General features: G+C 46.2%; 1 protein-coding gene across 2 annotated transcripts; it reads right to left on the bottom strand.

Moving 5' to 3' along the window:
• Positions 1 to 1,276: 1,276 nt before the first annotated feature.
• Ccl25 (C-C motif chemokine ligand 25) lies at positions 1,277 to 12,331 on the bottom strand. 2 transcript variants are annotated; one of them, XM_038346166.1, is made up of 6 exons: positions 12,295 to 12,331; positions 12,078 to 12,200; positions 8,217 to 8,334; positions 8,012 to 8,124; positions 4,280 to 4,376; positions 1,277 to 1,760 (listed from the first exon to the last, which is right to left on the bottom strand). In XM_038346166.1, the coding sequence occupies exons 2-6, from the start codon at positions 12,148 to 12,150 to the stop codon at positions 1,727 to 1,729; spliced, it is 435 nt and encodes a 144-aa protein (XP_038202094.1). In that variant the 5' UTR covers positions 12,151 to 12,200; positions 12,295 to 12,331; the 3' UTR covers positions 1,277 to 1,726. The 2 variants fall into 2 exon arrangements, with proteins under 2 accessions (XP_038202094.1, XP_038202093.1); XM_038346165.1 differs by having other exon boundaries at positions 4,280 to 4,379; positions 12,295 to 12,325.
• Between the last annotated feature and the right edge of the window lie 4,813 nt (positions 12,332 to 17,144).

Below are 17,144 nucleotides of genomic sequence, written 5' to 3'. Positions count from 1 at the left end.
CAATCCCGGCACTCCCTGCACAACTCACAAATTGGGTCTCCTCTCCTCAGCAGTTCTTACTGCTGCTTGTATAAGCTCTGCGAGGAAGAAGCCTTGTCACCAGGTAAGTTTCAGGGACGTTCTGAAACTCAAGGAGCCTCCCTCCAGAATGAATGTGGAAGTTAGAGGACACACTCAGTTGTCAACCCTCATCTCACATCTTGCTTGAAACAGAGTCTCTTGCTCACTGCTGATTACAACCATAGCTCATCTTCCAGGTGCGTCTCCTGTCTTCCATCTTACTACGGGACTTCTGGGATTACAGACACACACTATCACATCCGATTTTACTTGGTTCTGGGGATCTGAACTCAGACCCTCAAATTTGCATAGCAAACTTTTTAACCCTGAGTCATCTCCCCCATCCTGTTTTGGTTTAGTTTTTATTTATTTGTTATTTGTTTGTATTTTGAGACAGAGCCTTGCTATGTATCCCATGGTGGCCTCAAACTTGTACTGCAACCCAGGGTGGCCTCAAGCTTGGGATTATCCCGCCTTAGACTCTGTGGTAATTTGAATGTAATTGGACCCCTCATAGGGAGAGGCACTATTAGGAGGTGTGGCCTTGTTGGAGGAAGTGTGTCCCTGTGGGAGTGGGCTTTGAGGTCTCATATATGTTCAAGCTACAGCCAGTGATTCGGTCCACTTTGAGATCAAGATGCAGCTTTTTCATTCTCATCTCCTTCTCCAGCACCACATCTGCCCGCACGCTGCCATGTCCTGCCATGATGACAATGGGCTAAATCTCTGAACTGTAAGGCACCCTAATTAAATGATTTTCTTTATAAGAGTTGCCATAGTCATGGTGTCTCTTCACAACCGTAGAAACCCCAACTAAGACAGACTCCTTCAGCAACACCAATCCTAGATCATCCATAGCCTTTAACATCCTATAGAATAATCAAGAAATATAAGAAAAGTGCTTCCCTGACTCCTGGGAACTGATCACCTAGCAAAATTGACTGAATAAAAGAGGGGCCACAGGAACCCTGATTTATAACAGGTAAATCTGAAATACTGGCATTATCTTCCTGAGAGCATTCTCCATACCAGACATCATTGTGAGTAATTAGGTGGTTGTTGTTGTTGTTTGAGATACGGTTTCTCTGTATTGCCCTGGCTATAGACCAAGCTGACCTTGAACTCACTGAGATCTGCCTTCCTCTGCCTCCCAAGTGTTGGGATTAAAGGCATTTGCCACCACTACCTGCTCAAGTAATTAGTTTTTAATGGCTTTTACATTTTTTATTTTTAATTCTTTGACCATTTCACAAATGTAGGCATTTTGACCATTGTCACACACATCGTCCTCTAGTCCCCTCGGTCCCGTTGAATGCCTTCTTCCTACCAAGCCCTGCCCTGCTTTCGTCCCTCTTTTCCTTTGTGTGTGACTCACTGCATTTGATTAGGGTTGCTTGTATGAGCACGGGTGGGGGATTATACACTGGACTATGGCAACACTTCTGGGAAAGAAAAAGACACCCTTCCCCTAGCAATCATCAACAGCCAATAGCTCCTCGGCATGGGGTAGGGCCCCAGGAATCCCTCTCTCATCCATGCTGAAACGTTGCTGAGTCTAGTCAAGTACAGGTAACTGTAGCTCCTGTGAGTTCGTGAGTTCAGTGGTCATGTCATGTCCTGAAGACAGCACTTCAGGGGACTCCAGACGGTGCTCACTCTGAGTAACTTAATGGGTGATCTTTCTGGTCATCCTCACCACCCTGTAAAATAGACAGTGTTAGTATTATCCCCCTCCTACAGACGGGAAAACTGAGACTCTGAGAGTTTGAGTTTTCAATGGGTCAGTCTTACATGCCTGTGTCCTTAACTTGTGGAGCCAGATATGGTTTGCACAGAAACAGTCAGAACTGCACTGACTGAACTAAATTACAGGACACAGGTATCTTCTTGATTCATGAGGAATGTCCTCTTTCAGATCTGGCATCAGATGTGTTAGGTTGAAGCCTAGTGAGATTGTTCAGCAAGCAGAGTTGCTTGCCATGAAACCAGATGGCCAGAGGTTAATCTCTGAGACCCATGTGGTAGGAAGAGAGAAGCAACTCCCAAGTTGTTTCTAGCCTCCATTGGCTCACAGTGGTATATCACTCATACATACACACCCAAGCGTGCACGTGTGCACAGGCACACACACAATGTGTGTGTGTGTGTGTGTGTGTGTGTGTCATATTTAAACCAAGCATGGTGGCAAGTGCCTATAACTCTAGGTATTTTAAAGGTTAAGGTAGAAGGAGCTAAAGATCCAGCCTCAGCTACAGAGTAAATTCAAGGTTAAGGTGGGCAACTTGATAAAACCTTGCCTCAAAATGCAAATTACAAAAAAGGCTTGGGGGAGTGCTTACTAGCCTAGTATGCACAAGGTCTTCGGTGCAAGCCCTAGTATTGCAAAAAGAAAATGAGGAGATAGGAAGGAAGGAAAGATGGGAGGGAGGTAGACAGGGAGGAAGGAAGGATAGACAGACTTTCTTATAGAGCTGGAGAAATGGCTAAGCAATTAAGAATGTATTCTTGCAGAGGAACAGTCTGGTGTTTCATGTTCCAGCACTACACAAACCAGCTTGGTAGCACATGTGACCATAGCACCTGAGTGTTAAAGACAGGAGAATCAGAAGTTCAGGGGCATCTTTGGCTACATAGGGAGTCTAAGGCCAGCCTGAGATGCATGAGACCTGCTTGGGAAACAAACATAAAACAGAAAGGAATGAAGATGGAAGGTAGGAAGAAAAAAAGAAAGGAGAGAGAGACAGAGAAATAGAGAGAGAGAAGCAAAATGGTTCAGCAGTAAGGACATTTGCCACCAAGACTGACAACCTGAGTCCCATCAGAAACCCACATTGTAGAAAGTGAGAATTGACTCGTGCAAATTGTCCTATGACCTCCAGATGGAAACATGATTTGTGCAAACACCCCACACACACATATACACACACAATGATTCAATCAATATAAATATTTTTAAGACAATTATAGAAAGGAGACCGCTTATTAGTTTCCAGTTGCCCAGACCAGAAATAATCACTCAGAAACCATATTATTTGTAATACTGTTTGACCAATAATTTAAGCATATTTCTGGCTGACTCTTATATCTTAACCTAACCCATTTCTATTAATCTGTGTACCACCACATAGCTGTGGCTTACCAGGTAAAGTTCTGTCCAGCATCTGTCTTCAGCAGGGCTGCATGGCTTCTCCCTGACTCTGCCTTCTTTTTCCCAGCATTCAGTTTAGTTTTCCCTGCCTAGCTCTCTCCTGTTCTATCACAGGCCAAAACTGTTTCTTTATTCATTTTTTTTTTTTTTGGTTTTTTGAGACAGGGTTTCTCTGTGGCTTTGGAGCCTGTCCTGGAACTAGCTCTTGTAGACCAGGCTGGCCTCGAACTCACAGAGATCCGTCTGCCTCTGCCTCCCGAGTGCTGGGATTAAAGGCGTGCGCCACCACTGCCCGGCAGTTTCTTTATTCATTAACCAATAAAAGCAACACATATACAGAAGGACTTCCCACACAACTTCCCCTTTTCTGTTTAAACAAAAAAAGGAAGGTTTTAACTTTAACATAGTAAAATTACATATAACAAAACAGGTATCAAGCAAGAATTACAGTTACAACATTTATATCTACTTTATCTTTTATTATAACTGAGGAAAACTGTAACTATAACTATCTATTCTTCAACTCCATCAAAGACTCCAGAAATATTACCTAAGTAAACAGCAAATGCATTGTAAGCAACTTCTAAAACCCTAGAATTGTCAGAGGTACCTCGCTGCCTGGGAGGTCCAAGGATATAAGAGCTAACTACAATATGCTTAAGCTATTGGTCAAACAGTACTGCAAATAATATGATTTCTGAGTGATTATTTCATTCTGGACAGCTGGAAATGTATAAGTGGCCTCCTACTACAGAAAAGAAGGAGAAAGAAAGAGAAAAAGAGGAGAGAAGGAAGGGGTGGTAGGGGAAGCAAATGTGAATGTTGTTAGGGAGAAGGCACTCTCTGTTTTGCCTATGGTTGAGCAGCTCCTTGCCCACCTCCCTGGTACTTCATGTTAACATTTATTTGTGCCCCCTAAGCCATGCTAAAGGCATGAACAGCCACTTAGGATCCTTGCACATGAATGTCAGGGTGTGACCACACAACCTACAGCTGACTCCATGCTCCTGGGAGTAGACCCCATCAGCAAAGTGATAGATGGAGGAAGGTCACATGACCAAGAGTCCTTACCTAGGCCGGCCTAGGGTGGCATTCCTCCTGCTGGTAATTCTGAGGTTCCCTAACTTGGACTTTGCATGATTTGACTTCTTTCTTTCAGTATGAGAACCTGCTGGAAAATGGAGAAAGAAACAGGTAAGTGTTCCAACAAGGGCTGTAGAGATGGCTCTGAGATTAAGAGAACTTGCTGCTCTTACAGAGGACTGGGGTTGAATTCCTAGCACCTACATGATGGCTCACAACCGTCTATAACTGAGGTTCCAGGAGATATGATGCCTTTTTCTTTCCTTCCCAGGCACCATGCCCACTTTTGTGCACATACATAAAATCAAACACTCATACACAAAATTAAAATCAATGAATTTTATTTTATTTATTTATTTTGGTTTTTCCAAGACAGGGTTCCTCACTGTACATCTGGCTGTCCCAGAATTTGCTCTATAGACTACGTTGGCCTCGAACTCACAGAGATCCACCTTTCTCTGCCTCCTGAGTGCTGAGATTAAAGGTGTGCATCACCACCACCCTACTTGGATTAAGTCAATCTTAAAATGACAAAACATTTTGTTTTTTCCTCATGTATGGCTCCTACATTTTATATAGTCTAACAAAACCATGTCTGTATGCATTAAAGTAGAAATGAAATGAAACTCTCCAGGGAAATGGAGAAAATGGGAGAAGATGTTAGAAAAGGAGGACGAATTTCCAGTCAGGGATGGCGCACACCTTTAATCCCAGAACTGGGGAGGCAGAGGCAGGTGGATCTCTGTGAGTCTGAGGCCAGCCTGGTCTATAGAGTGATTTCCAGGACAGACAGAACAGCTTTCTTGTCTCAGAAGTTAAAGGGGAAAAAAAAGATAGTACAGAGGAGTGGGAGATGGGGGTGGGTGTTCAATACACAATATATTTATTTTCCCCATTTTTATGTATTTATGGTATGTGTAGGGTAAAAAGACCAAGGAAAGGACATCCTGATCCTGACTTGACCCCCCCCCCCCCCCCAGCCTGAGACAAAGAATCCCACCAATCCCTGAACACAAAATCCCATCAATCCCTGGCTTGCCCCAAGATCAGACCACAAAATTCCTACCAATCCCAGGCCACCCTGGAAAGCCCTCCCCACCCCACCCCTGCCCAAGAAACCATGTATAACCCTGTCTCCTGCCAAGTTCCCTGCTGCTTCTTGCACAGAGGCAGCCACTCTCCTTCCTGTGCCTTTCCAAATAGATCTTTTATGTGGCATTTGTTGAGTGGTACGACTTTGTGGTATTTCTTGGCTCCCAACTGCCAGGATACCTTTCCCCTCTGAGCTGTAACACTTTACGGTGTGTACGTATGTGAGCATGCATTTTTTCTCACATATGTGGGTGCGCATACACATGTATGCCTGTGCATGTGGAAGCTCTTAATTGTCAGAAATTATGCTCCATTGCTCTATGACCTTATTCATTGAGGCAGGGTCTCTCAATCAAACACAGAGCTGGCAGCTTGTTAGGTGGGTCCCATGTCTCCATGCTACGAGGCTGGAATTATGTGGGAAGACCACCACACCCACCCAAAATTTACATGGATTCCTAGGGATCCAAACTCCAGTCCTCACACTTGCATGATTAGCAGGTGATCTATCTCCCCAGGTCCTGAAAATAAACTTAATTTACTAATTAAAAACAAGGATGTACTGGAGAGACAGCTTAGTTGGTTAAAGTGCTTGTCATATAAGCCTGAGGACCTGAATTCCATCCCTAGCACCCATGTAGAAATCCAGGTGTGATAATATATATTTTTAATCCCAGAACTGATGAGGCAGAAAGTCAAATCTCTGGAACTCACTGGTCAACCAGCATAGCCTAATAAGCAAGCCCCAGATCCCAGTAAAAGACCTGATCTCAAAACACAAGGTGGAGCTAGGTGTGGTAGCACACACCTCTAGTTCCAACACTTAGAGGCAGAGACAAGGTGGGCAGCAATCTGTGAGTCTGAGGACAACCTGTTCTACATAGTGAGCACCAAGACAGCCCAGGGCTACATAAAGAGACCCTGTCTTTAAAAACAAAAAAGAAGATAGAGATTCCTGAGGAGATGGGTCAGTAGGTAAGAGTTTGTGCTCTGCAAACTTGACCTGAGTTTGGGCCTCAAGCACTGTGCAAAAAATGAGGACTGTTTCGTGTTAGCATCAATTTCTGAAGGAGGGAAACAACCAGCAGCCCTATTCAGGCTAGTCAACCTATGAACCACAACAATAACCCGCATGGCATGATAGCCCAAAGGGTGCAGTAATGCCACACGTACCTTGGTGGTAACTAATAGCTCTCTCTAATCAGACTTTGGAACGTCTCAAAAAGAGAGAAAGTGTGCCTGGTGCTGGAAACTTAGCCAAACTGCCCAGTGACGTCATGGATCTTGAAAGAGAACCTACAAGCACCACTTTACTAAAGCAGCACAGTCCCCAACTACACTCTAGATATGTGTTCTTATGCCCACAGACAAGTGTAGTTCTCACCCCTCATCAAGGAAACTTCTTGATGAAACAGATAAAGACCACTACAGAAAATTACAACCCATGAAAATGCAGAGTTGTGCCCAGTCCCAGTGAATACATCTACATTACAATTCCAGCACCTAAGGCTGAGGAAGCAATGTGGAAGAGAGAGCAGGAAGATTTTAAGAGCAGGGGTAGGTACCAGGGACGTTGCAACAATAGACACACTAATACAGATGGGGACAGGTGGAGTCCAGGCGGCCTCAAACCTAGACTACTCCCATTCTGAGAGTGGGAGAAATTGTCTTCCCTGTGGAAAAGCACACAAAGTAGTTATCCAATACAAAATGATCAGCCCTGAAACATACATATAAGTAATATTATACAAACTGATTAGGTTATATTCATGTATTTAGGAATTTATGTATTATATAGCAACATTTAATGAAAAAAAAAGAGGCCATGAATTTGAAAGAGGACAAGAGGGGCATGCAGGAGGATTAAGAGGGAGGAAAGCGGAAGAGGAAATGATGTAACCTTTATGATCTCAAAAAATAAGAGAAAAAAATCGTTCTGTTTTTGCTTCTGTTTTGTTTTTGTTTTTTGAGACAGAGTTTCTTTATGTAGCCTTGACTGTCCTAGAACTCACTCTGTAGACCAAGGTGGCCTCCATTTCACAGAGATCCACCTGTCTCTGCCTCCCAAGTGCTAGAATTAGAGGCACGTGCCAACACTGCCTGAACAAGAAAAAAAGTTAATGAGGCATGGCTTCACGTGCCTATAATTTTAGCACAGCCCAGGAGCCCGCTGGCTAGTACCAGTCAGCCTAGTCAAAATGGCAAGCTTCCAGTTCAGTAAGAGGCCTTTTGTCAAGGCAGTAAAGGCAAGAGAGCAATAGAAGATTTGACCACCACATGCATAACGGTGTTCTCATGCATGCATGCGCACAAACACTACACACACACACACATAAAAAAATAAAATGGAACCGTTAGAAATATTTCTTAGTGGTAGCACACTTGTGTATCATACTCAAGGGTCTGGATTCAGTGCACAGAACTGAAAGGGAGAAAACGTGGAAAGTTCTTGAGGAAGGACACGTGAGGTTGCTGCTGCACAGGAGCTGGGTGTTGACGCAACTGATTAGCTATTTGCTCCATCTCTGACTCACTAGCAACTGACTCTCTTTGAAGAGAGTCAGCTAGCAGCACGTTAGCATGCTGAGCTGTTTCCCTTCCTGAGCTGTTGGCTGGGGTCTTACCTACCTGGGGTGCACTTCTTGGGACTGCCAACGGGCTTGTTCCTAGGCAACAAGATCCTCTTCACATCCTTGTCCTCCGGGTTCGCACACACCGGGCCTTTCTGGCGGAAGTAGAATCTACAGAGGGTGGAAAAGTGGGTACCAGGTCAGGGCACGAGGATCTAAGGTAGGCATCACTCTCACCCAGCAATACCAAAGGTCCTGCTCACATTACAGCTGGAAGATTGCAGCTTCCACTCACTTCCTGCTTGCGATAACACTTAGCACGCTTGAGAATACTCCATTTGAGATTGGATTGGTAACCCAAGCAGCAGTCTTCAAAGGCACCTACAGAGGCAAGTGAGATGGCTCAGTGGGTAAAAACGTTTGCTACCTTAAATTCAATCCCTAGAACCTACATAGTAGAGAATCACAAATTATCCTCTGACCTTCACAAACATGTAGCAGTGTGTGTGTGTGTGTGTGTGTGTGTGTGTGTGTGTGTGTGTGTGGCTGACTGGGTCATAGGCCCTAAGTAAGAATCTAATACTATTATCCTAATATAGACATACATAGTATAAACTGTCCCCTACATTCCTATCCATATACTTATAAGTTATACCCTCATCAGTAAAGCTTCTTTTTGTAGTAGATGGCAGTTATCCAAAAGACCCACAACCGATCAGCATTCAGGGTAAGAGACTGTGGAATTCCCCACTACAAATGAGACATATGTATCATACTCCCTCCCCACAAGATTCAGGGATTATCTCAGCAGAGGGGGCAGAAGAATCGTAAGACGCAGAGGAAGGGGGTGTCTTCACGGAAAAAATATGTTTTCTGGGCATGATGATGATGCACATGTCAGTCATAGGAGCTGTGATGAGCGCACAGACCCACACAAGATCTAGACAGATGGAATCTCAGCATGAGTGGCTGGGGAGCTCAAGTCTGACGCCTCTCTGAGGAGCTATTGGAAACTGATGGTTGCTAGGAAAGGCTTGGTTTTCTTCGGAATCATGGTCCCTGAAAGACTACCGCTGCTCTAATAGACGGTCCTTCAGCCATATACACACAGGCAGCATTAAATGGACTCAGTGGGTTTAAAAACAGAGAACATGAAGTTTGGTGGGGATAGGGGTGATAATGGAAGAGAGGGAATAAGGAATAGATTTAATCAAAACGTATTTGCATTGTTTGAAATTCTCAAACAATAAACAAAAAAAAATCACAAAAAGGTACTTGCAGCTAGATGACCCAGCCACATCTGTGATTCCAGGGGCACATCAGTGGCAGGGACAGCCAAAGATGTGAGTGTGCACACAGGGACAACCAAAGATGTGAGTGCGCACACACACGCACATGCGCACGCACACACACACATACCACCTTCTAGAGACAGAGGTCAACAGGCTGCCTGGGAGATAAGGAAGCTTTCTTATCTCAGCTCTTGATAAAGGATGTGGCCAGGATTGTAGGGTGCAGACAGACAAAGAAAAAGCCCAAGGTCCTTTCTGTTTCTGCTCTGAGGTAGACAACAAGTGCACACTTAGGGGGCACTAGCCCAGCCCTTCTTTCCTAAAAATGGTTAACCGGACATCAAGACACATGCACATGTGCAGGCCCTGCCTTCCAGAGGCTGGTGCAGAGGATCATGAATTTGAAGCCAGTCTGAGCTACATGAGACCCTGTCTCAAAGCACCTAGATTGTGACCAGGACTGTAGCTCTATTGGTAAACTATTTGCCTAGCTCGTATGAGGCCCTGGATTGGATCCCCAGGACTACATAAACCAGGTGTGGTAGTGCATGCCCGGAATCCTAGCTCCTGGGAAACGGAGGCAGACAGATCAGAATTTCAAAGTATTCCTCAGGTAGATAGCAAGTTGGAGACTAGCTTGAGATATATGAGACCCTATCTTAATTTTAAAAATTAAAAAATTAGCTGGACGTGGTGGCACATACCTTTAGTCCCCAAACTCAGTAGGCAGAGGCAAGCAGATCTCTGAGTTCAAGGCTCAGCTGCTCTACAGAGAGAGTTCCAGGACAGCCAGGGCTACACAAGGAAACCTTGTCTCAAAAAAAAAATTAATGAAAAAAAATTAAAGGCCGGGTGTGGTGGCACATGTCTTTAATCCGCAGCACTCAGGAGGCAGAGGCAGGAGGATTTCTAAGAGTCTAAGGAGAGCCTGGTCTACACAGTGAGTTCCTGGACAGCAAGGTATACATAGTGAGATCTTGTCTAAACAAAGAAACTCTCCCTCCCTCCCTCCCTCCCTCCCTCCCTCCCTCCCTCCCTCCCTCCCTCCCTCCCTCCCTCTCCTCTCTCTCTCTCTCTCTCTCTCTCTCTCTCTCTCTCTCTCTCTCTCTCTCTCTCTCTCTCACACACACACACACACACACACACAGATATCCAAAGGCAGAGAGGCAAAGGCACTTGCCACCAAGCCTGATAACCTGAGTTTGACCCTAAGGATCCTCATAGTGGAGGGAAGAACCAGCTCCTGCAAGTTGTCCTGTTTTCTCCACACGGGCACTGTCACACGCAGATCCACACAAATGCGCACAAAGTAAATAAATACATGTACTGTGTAACTAGTATAAATAGACAAACAGACAGGTTACTCCACTTTCCTGGAAATCTCAGCTATGGGCTGGCCTCTCCCCACATGGAACCACCCTAAATTCCTTTTCCTTTCTCCACCGATCTTAGTAAAGGCTAAACTGATCTGGCTGATCTTTGTTGGTCTTCCGGCTGGACTAACGAAAACATAAAAGAATTCTCCTAGGTACCAAATATCCAGACAGCACAGACGTAAATCGGACCTAGTGTCTCAGGGGAGTTTCAACCTGGCAGGGGAGGCAGAGAAGTTTTCCACACAAAAAGAGTATGTGCGTGAGCTGGGAGGGGTGCCCAGGAGAAAGAGAGGATTCTAGAAAGTTCTGGGAAGGAGAGAAGCAAATGAATAAACAAAAAAAGTTGATAAGACAGTGGGTTCCTCAGTCTAGCCAGGCTTTAAGGTTATCTGTGATCTCCATCTGCCAAACCTTGACTCCGGGGTCAACTCTGAGTTCAAGTAGAGGCCAGTACAGTGGTTTCAGGGAGAGAGCTCATCCTTACTATTCCTTCACTTTCGCTCTTCAGGACAAGGGGCAGTGGTATTAGATAAGAACTGGGGCCCAGGGTTCCTTGGCAAGTGTTTCCCAACACTGGGGGCCACTTTTCTCCCAGGATCAAAGGTCAGAGGCTGGGCCTGGCTCTGATAGCAGTCTCTGGAAAGAAAGCCAAGCCTCTCTCCTGGGCAAAGAGTGAACTCTGGAAGCTTGGAACTATAGGACCTAGTAGAGGAGCAGGCAGAGCAGGGGGTAGGATCCTGGGTCCTCAGCCTGGCCTGGGACCTTGTTTTGACACCTGCTGAGACTCCGTGTTTTCTCAGAGATGAAGCATCCAGTGGCGAGATTCTGTGGGGATGCTCCAGGCTGAGAACTGGCCTTTGAGCGACTGAATCCTCAAGTCCGTGCTTTCCAGTAGAGTGAGGAAGTTGCCAGAAACAGTTCCCTGACCCCTGGGCTGAGAGCATTTGTCACTGGATCCTTAAATTTTTCATTTCTACTTTGGCAGATGAGAAACTGAATCCCACAAAGGACAACCTTGGGCCCTTAGCTAGACTACACAGGGGAGAAAGGCAGGGAATCCACTTTGGAAGATCTTCAGGGCTCAGAGCTCAACCTCACATCCCTCGTTAGGCAGAGGAAGGACATCAGAATGCATTCTTGGCTATAAGCGCATTTCCCCCAATTGGAAGCCACCCTCTGCCTCCTACAGCCCCTAATTCTCTTGAGTCTTGTAAAAGAAGCACTCCAGAGTGGAAGTGAGGGGTCCTGGAACAGGGAGCTAGCACCCTTCATTTCTATGCATCCACCCAACCCCAATAGTACCAGGAATTCTTGCTCTGCCCAACCTCTCAAGAGCCACTGAAGAAATCGAAGGATACAGAATCAGTGGGGATTTCAACAAGTGGGAGGGGGGTTGAGAAAAGAACAACATATGGAAAACTGGAGCAAGGAAAATATGGAGAAGGGCAGGCAGTACCTTGGGCATGGACAACAGACATCCAGGCCCCAACAAAGCAGGCCAGCAGGCAGGCAAAGAGCCAAAGTTTCATGGTGCAGAGTAGATCTCTTCTGCGGGTGCCTCAAGGTTGAGTGGGGCCACCTATGGAAGTGGAAGGGAAGGATAAGGACACCAGCCTTTCAAGTCAGCCCCTGGAACTCTCTGATAGAGAGGCTCTAGTCAGAGGAGGACTCACCAGTGCCGTTGTGATCCGGAGAGCTTGTGCCTGCTTCTAGGGTGTACTGCCCGTGTGGAATCAATGGGCTGGCTTCATCCTTTATAGTCAGAGCCCCACCCTGCATGACCTGCTCCCTCGCTTCTCTCTCCCTTCCTTCCTCCTTTCCTCCCTCTCTCCCTCCTTCCCTCCCTCCTGTTGCTCCTCCCCATCCCCACCTGTTCTGTGAGACTTCTGCTGGGCTTCTACTTCCCACAGATAGACCAAGCCCTAATTTGCATCTGTCCCTCCGGGGTTACCTGCTTCATGAACCTTGAGGTTGCCTCCACTTTACCCAGGCCTCTCCACCAGCATCTCCTCCCACCACCTCATTATATGGGGTCCAATATGTCCCCAGTCCTCTCCCTAACAGCTTTTATCACCATCCTCATAGATACCTTTCTTTATAATTAACTGGCTTTTAAATTGCTTTATTACTTCTAGCTTTTTTACTATTTTGTACGTGGGCGGAGGCACACACATGCACCATGGCATACCTGTGGGGTCAGAGGACAACCATCTGTTACTTCCTTTCATCGTGTGAGTTCTAGGGATGGAACTCAGGTCGTCAGGCTTGGCGGCGGGTGCCTTTCCCCACTGAACCGAGGAGCCGAAATGCCTTTTTCTTGCTCTGTTTTAGCCTTAAATATACTCGCTCCCACATAAATGTGTGTGCGTGTGTGTGTATATACATACATACATGTGTGCATGCATGCATACAGAAAAGCTAAGCTGAGGCCTGTGGGAGAGAGACCTGCAGTGTTAGTCCCTCTAAGCCTGGTCACCTGAAGATCCATTTTTCATTTCATTCATTTTCCTGAAATTCCATAAATTCACTTTTAATGGTTGAATAAAATTATAGCTGATGGTGCACTTTTAAAATTTTTATTTATTTGGGAGTTGGGGGTGTGGGAACCACAGCGAGGACATGGAGACCTGGGGACAACTTTGGAGAGTCAGTGGGACCCAGGAAAGATATTAAGGCCACCAGGCTTAGTCGCAGGCACCTTCAGCCATCTTATGCGATGGGGCAGTAAGTGGCACGTGAACTTCCTCCAGTATTATATGGGGAATCATCTCAACAAAACTGTTTTTAACAATCACAAACGCTGAAAAGAAATGCTCTCGTTTGGAATGTGAAGCCAGGATCCAGGTAATGGCGCGTCGTCTTCTGTCTGCTACTGCAAGCAAAACAAGCTTCATTCTTTTTTCCTTTGGTTAACTTGACTCGCTGTGGGGATAAAGAACGGTTTCAGAAGAGCAGGCAGGGTGGGGGGAGGGGTGGGGAGGCCTGCCACAAGACCTCGTAATTGATTGGTTTTTCCTTTTTATCTCCCTCCTCGGAGGCTGGCTACCCTAGTCCTCTCCCTGGCTACTTCTCACGCTCTGAATCTCCTAAGTCTCGGGCCCTATTTAGTCCTACTCAGTCGGGGCCTCTTGCCTCCCCACCCCACCCCGGGTGGGAGTGGTGCTAGCGAACTGCAGGTAAATGAGGCTTAAGGTCTGGCTGGATGAATGGAGCTCAGAGCTACAAGCGTCCAGGGTAAGATGGAAAGTTGCGGTCTATGTTTAGAGAACGGCACCGGGGTGTACCGCCCGTGGGCAGTTTTGAGGAATGGGTGGGACTTGATGGGGATTTAAATGGGGTTGGTGGATAGAATTTAGAGCCAATGTATAACAGAGGATGTACTGAACAGAAGAGTTTGTGGCCCAAGGTGGGGCTTGCTGGGTGAGGTTTACATCGGGTTGAGGCGTGAAAACTCAGCTACAGCACCACCTGGGGAGGAACCCAGCAGTCTTTTTGTAGAGGGGCTGCAAGTCCCACCCTTATCCCCCAGACCAGTGAACGTCTCAGATCCCTCAGCCTGTGGACCCGGGTTGGGGAGGCTGGGTTGGGACGCCGCTCCGCGTGGCGGCAAGCTTGGAGACGCAGCGTGGCAAACTAGCCTGCTGGCTATGGCCCATTGCTTCCCAATACCTGCTGAGACCAAGTTTCAGAGGGAGTTCTTTGGAATGTGTACCCACTTTCTCAACATGAGGATCAAGGCTTGTCCCGCCGGCAGCCTTCATGGGGAAAAGGAGAGCGAATCTAAGAGAGTAACTTGATACAGGTTCATGTGCCTGCAGGTGCAAGTGTGTGGGCAGGAGACAGACGGTCAACGGTCACAAGGCCATAATTAAAGACAAAGCTCTAGGCTGGGGGCGTAGAGTTGATAGAGTGCTAGCCTAGGATGCATGAAAACTGAGGTTCTAATGTTACCACCACATAAAACTGGAAGCGCACATCTCTAATCTCAGCATTTGGAAATACAGGTGCAGAAAATCAGAAGTTCAAGGCCAGCCTGGGATTTATGAGTCTCTCCGCACCACACACACACACACACACACACACACACTACATGAGTTTGGTACTTAGGTGGCTTAGATATCCAAATTCAAGGTCTACTTGGACTACAGAGTTCATAGAGTTTAAGGGCAACTTAGGATCTGCCTTAGTAAAAAGAGGGCTGTGGTAGAGTGTTTACCTAATAATATATAACCCTGTACAAATCAGAGAAGAGTCAGAAATGCTACAAATCCCAGTACTGGAGAGTCCAAGGTAGAAAAAAATGATAAATTTGAGACCAACCTTAGCTGCACAGTGAGATTCCCCTCTCAACAGCAAGAACAACAAGCATACTGTTCTTGAAATGCGTGGTCCTCCCATGGTGGAGGGCTGCAGAGCTGAGACCTGGAGGTCATCAGAAACAGTGCAGCACTGAGCATCCTAGGCTGAAGTGACGGTTCTCCTGAAGTCATTTTGCACGTCGGACCCACAGCTCTCCTGAAGCTCTAGTGACAAGAGGCTGGCAAGCCTGACTGTCTGAGAGAAGCAGCTGGGAACCCTCCTTCACACCTGTTCATCTCCTGGGGATACTCGGTACTCCAGGTAGCTGTCAGCCAGTCCAAGCAGACCCTTTCGGCTTATTTTCTTTTCCATTTTTCATGTGAGCGTGTGTGTGTGAGTGTGTGTGTGTGTGTGTGTGTGTGTGTGTGTGCAAGTTTTTGCACGTGTGTACATGCTTGTGTGTGTGTGCATGTGGAAGTCTGAGGTTGCTATCAGGAAACATCTTCCATCGTTCTGTTCATTGAGGCAGGACGGGCCATCAAGTCCACAGCGCGATGAAAGGACTGCTCTCCCTAGAAGTCGCTCCCTAGCCATTCCATTTTACTGTTTGAGACAGGATCTCTTCAGTCCAGGACGGCCTTGAAGACCCAATCCTTCCGCCTCTACATCCAAAGTGCTGGGGTTTCAGGCACATGCCAACCATGCTCAGTTTATTAGGTGCTGGGGCTAGAACCCAGGATTTTGTGCATAGCAAGCCTCATTTTTTTTTTGTATGCTTGAGGTTTTTATTTATTTCTAAATTAGCATGCAGAGTTAGGTATTGTTATGGTGTTCCAAACTTTAGAATGTTTTATGACATTATTTTATTGTGTATATGTGTGAGCCTATGTAAGACCGAGGACAACCCATGCGAGCTGGTTGCCTCGCACCACCATGTGAGTCTAAAGGACTGAACTCAGGTCGTCATCAGTCTTGGCAGCGAGCATTTTACCCCCTCATCACATCTTTTCACCTATCTTCACTTGTACCCATCACATCTTTAATCTTATTTTATGTGTGAGCGTTTTGTCTGCAAATATCTGTGCACCATGTGTGTGCCTGGTGCCCACGAAGGCCAGAAGAGGGTGTTGAGTCAGCTGGGACAGGAGTTCCAGACCCCATGTGAGAACTGGAAATCATGTCTAACTTCTCTAAAAGAGCAGTAAGTGCTCTTAAACACCGAGCTGGCCCTCCACCCTCTTGGGGTTTCTTAAAGATTACTTCTATTATTTTAAATTATATGGAGGCGTGTGTATTTTTCAAGATAAGTGCACACCAGTGCAGGTACTCACAGAGGCTAGAGGCATCTCATTCCTAGCACTTAGGGAGTAGAAACAGGAGGCTCAGAAATTCAAAATCAGCCTCAACTACACAGTGTTTAAAGCCAGTCTAGGCTACTTAAAACCCTGTCCAAAAAAGGGGGGGGGGCTGGGAGATGGATCTGTGGATAAAGGAAATGACCAACAAGTCCAACAACCTGACTTAAATCCCCAGAACCCACACAGCAGAAGGAAGGACTGATTTCCACAGGTGTACTGTGCATGCACGTTTGTCTCGTTCTCTCTGTCCCTTCCTCCCTCCCTCCCTCTCCCTCTCCCTGTTCCCCCCTCTCTTTCTCTCTCTCTCACACACACAAACACCAAAAATAAGCAAAAAAACAAGTATACAATTTTAAATAAACACATGAGTTGTATATATATATAAAGGCAAAACACTCATATAAATAAAATAATAAAATAAATAAATCAATAAAAATAAATGAAGATTGGCTGGGCAGTTGTAGTCTGAGAAAAACTACAAAAGAAGAACAAAATGGAGGGTAGGGTAAAAGTAGTTAGAAACATGTACTGCTCTTCCAGAGACCCAGAAGTTTCCGGCACCCGTGGCGGCAAAAAGTTCACAGCTGCCTGTAACACTAGCTCCAGGGAATTTGGCCTTATGATCACTTGAACTCAACTGCGTGCGCGCACACACACACACACACACACACACACACACAAACGGGAGTGGAGAGGAGGCTCAGCAGTTGCACAGTTTATAGCAGATCCGAGTTCAGTTCCCAGCACCCAAGCTGGGCATCTCACAAACACGTGTAACTCCAGCTCCAGGGGATCTAATGCCTCTGGCCTCCAAGAGCACCTTGCAGGCACACAAACTCACATATACCAGCATATAATTAAAAGCA

Source organism: Arvicola amphibius, chromosome 10 (genome assembly GCF_903992535.2).
Source record: "Arvicola amphibius chromosome 10, mArvAmp1.2, whole genome shotgun sequence".
Taxonomy (NCBI): Eukaryota; Metazoa; Chordata; class Mammalia; order Rodentia; family Cricetidae; genus Arvicola; species Arvicola amphibius.
This window is presented reverse-complemented; position numbering and strand designations above follow the sequence as displayed.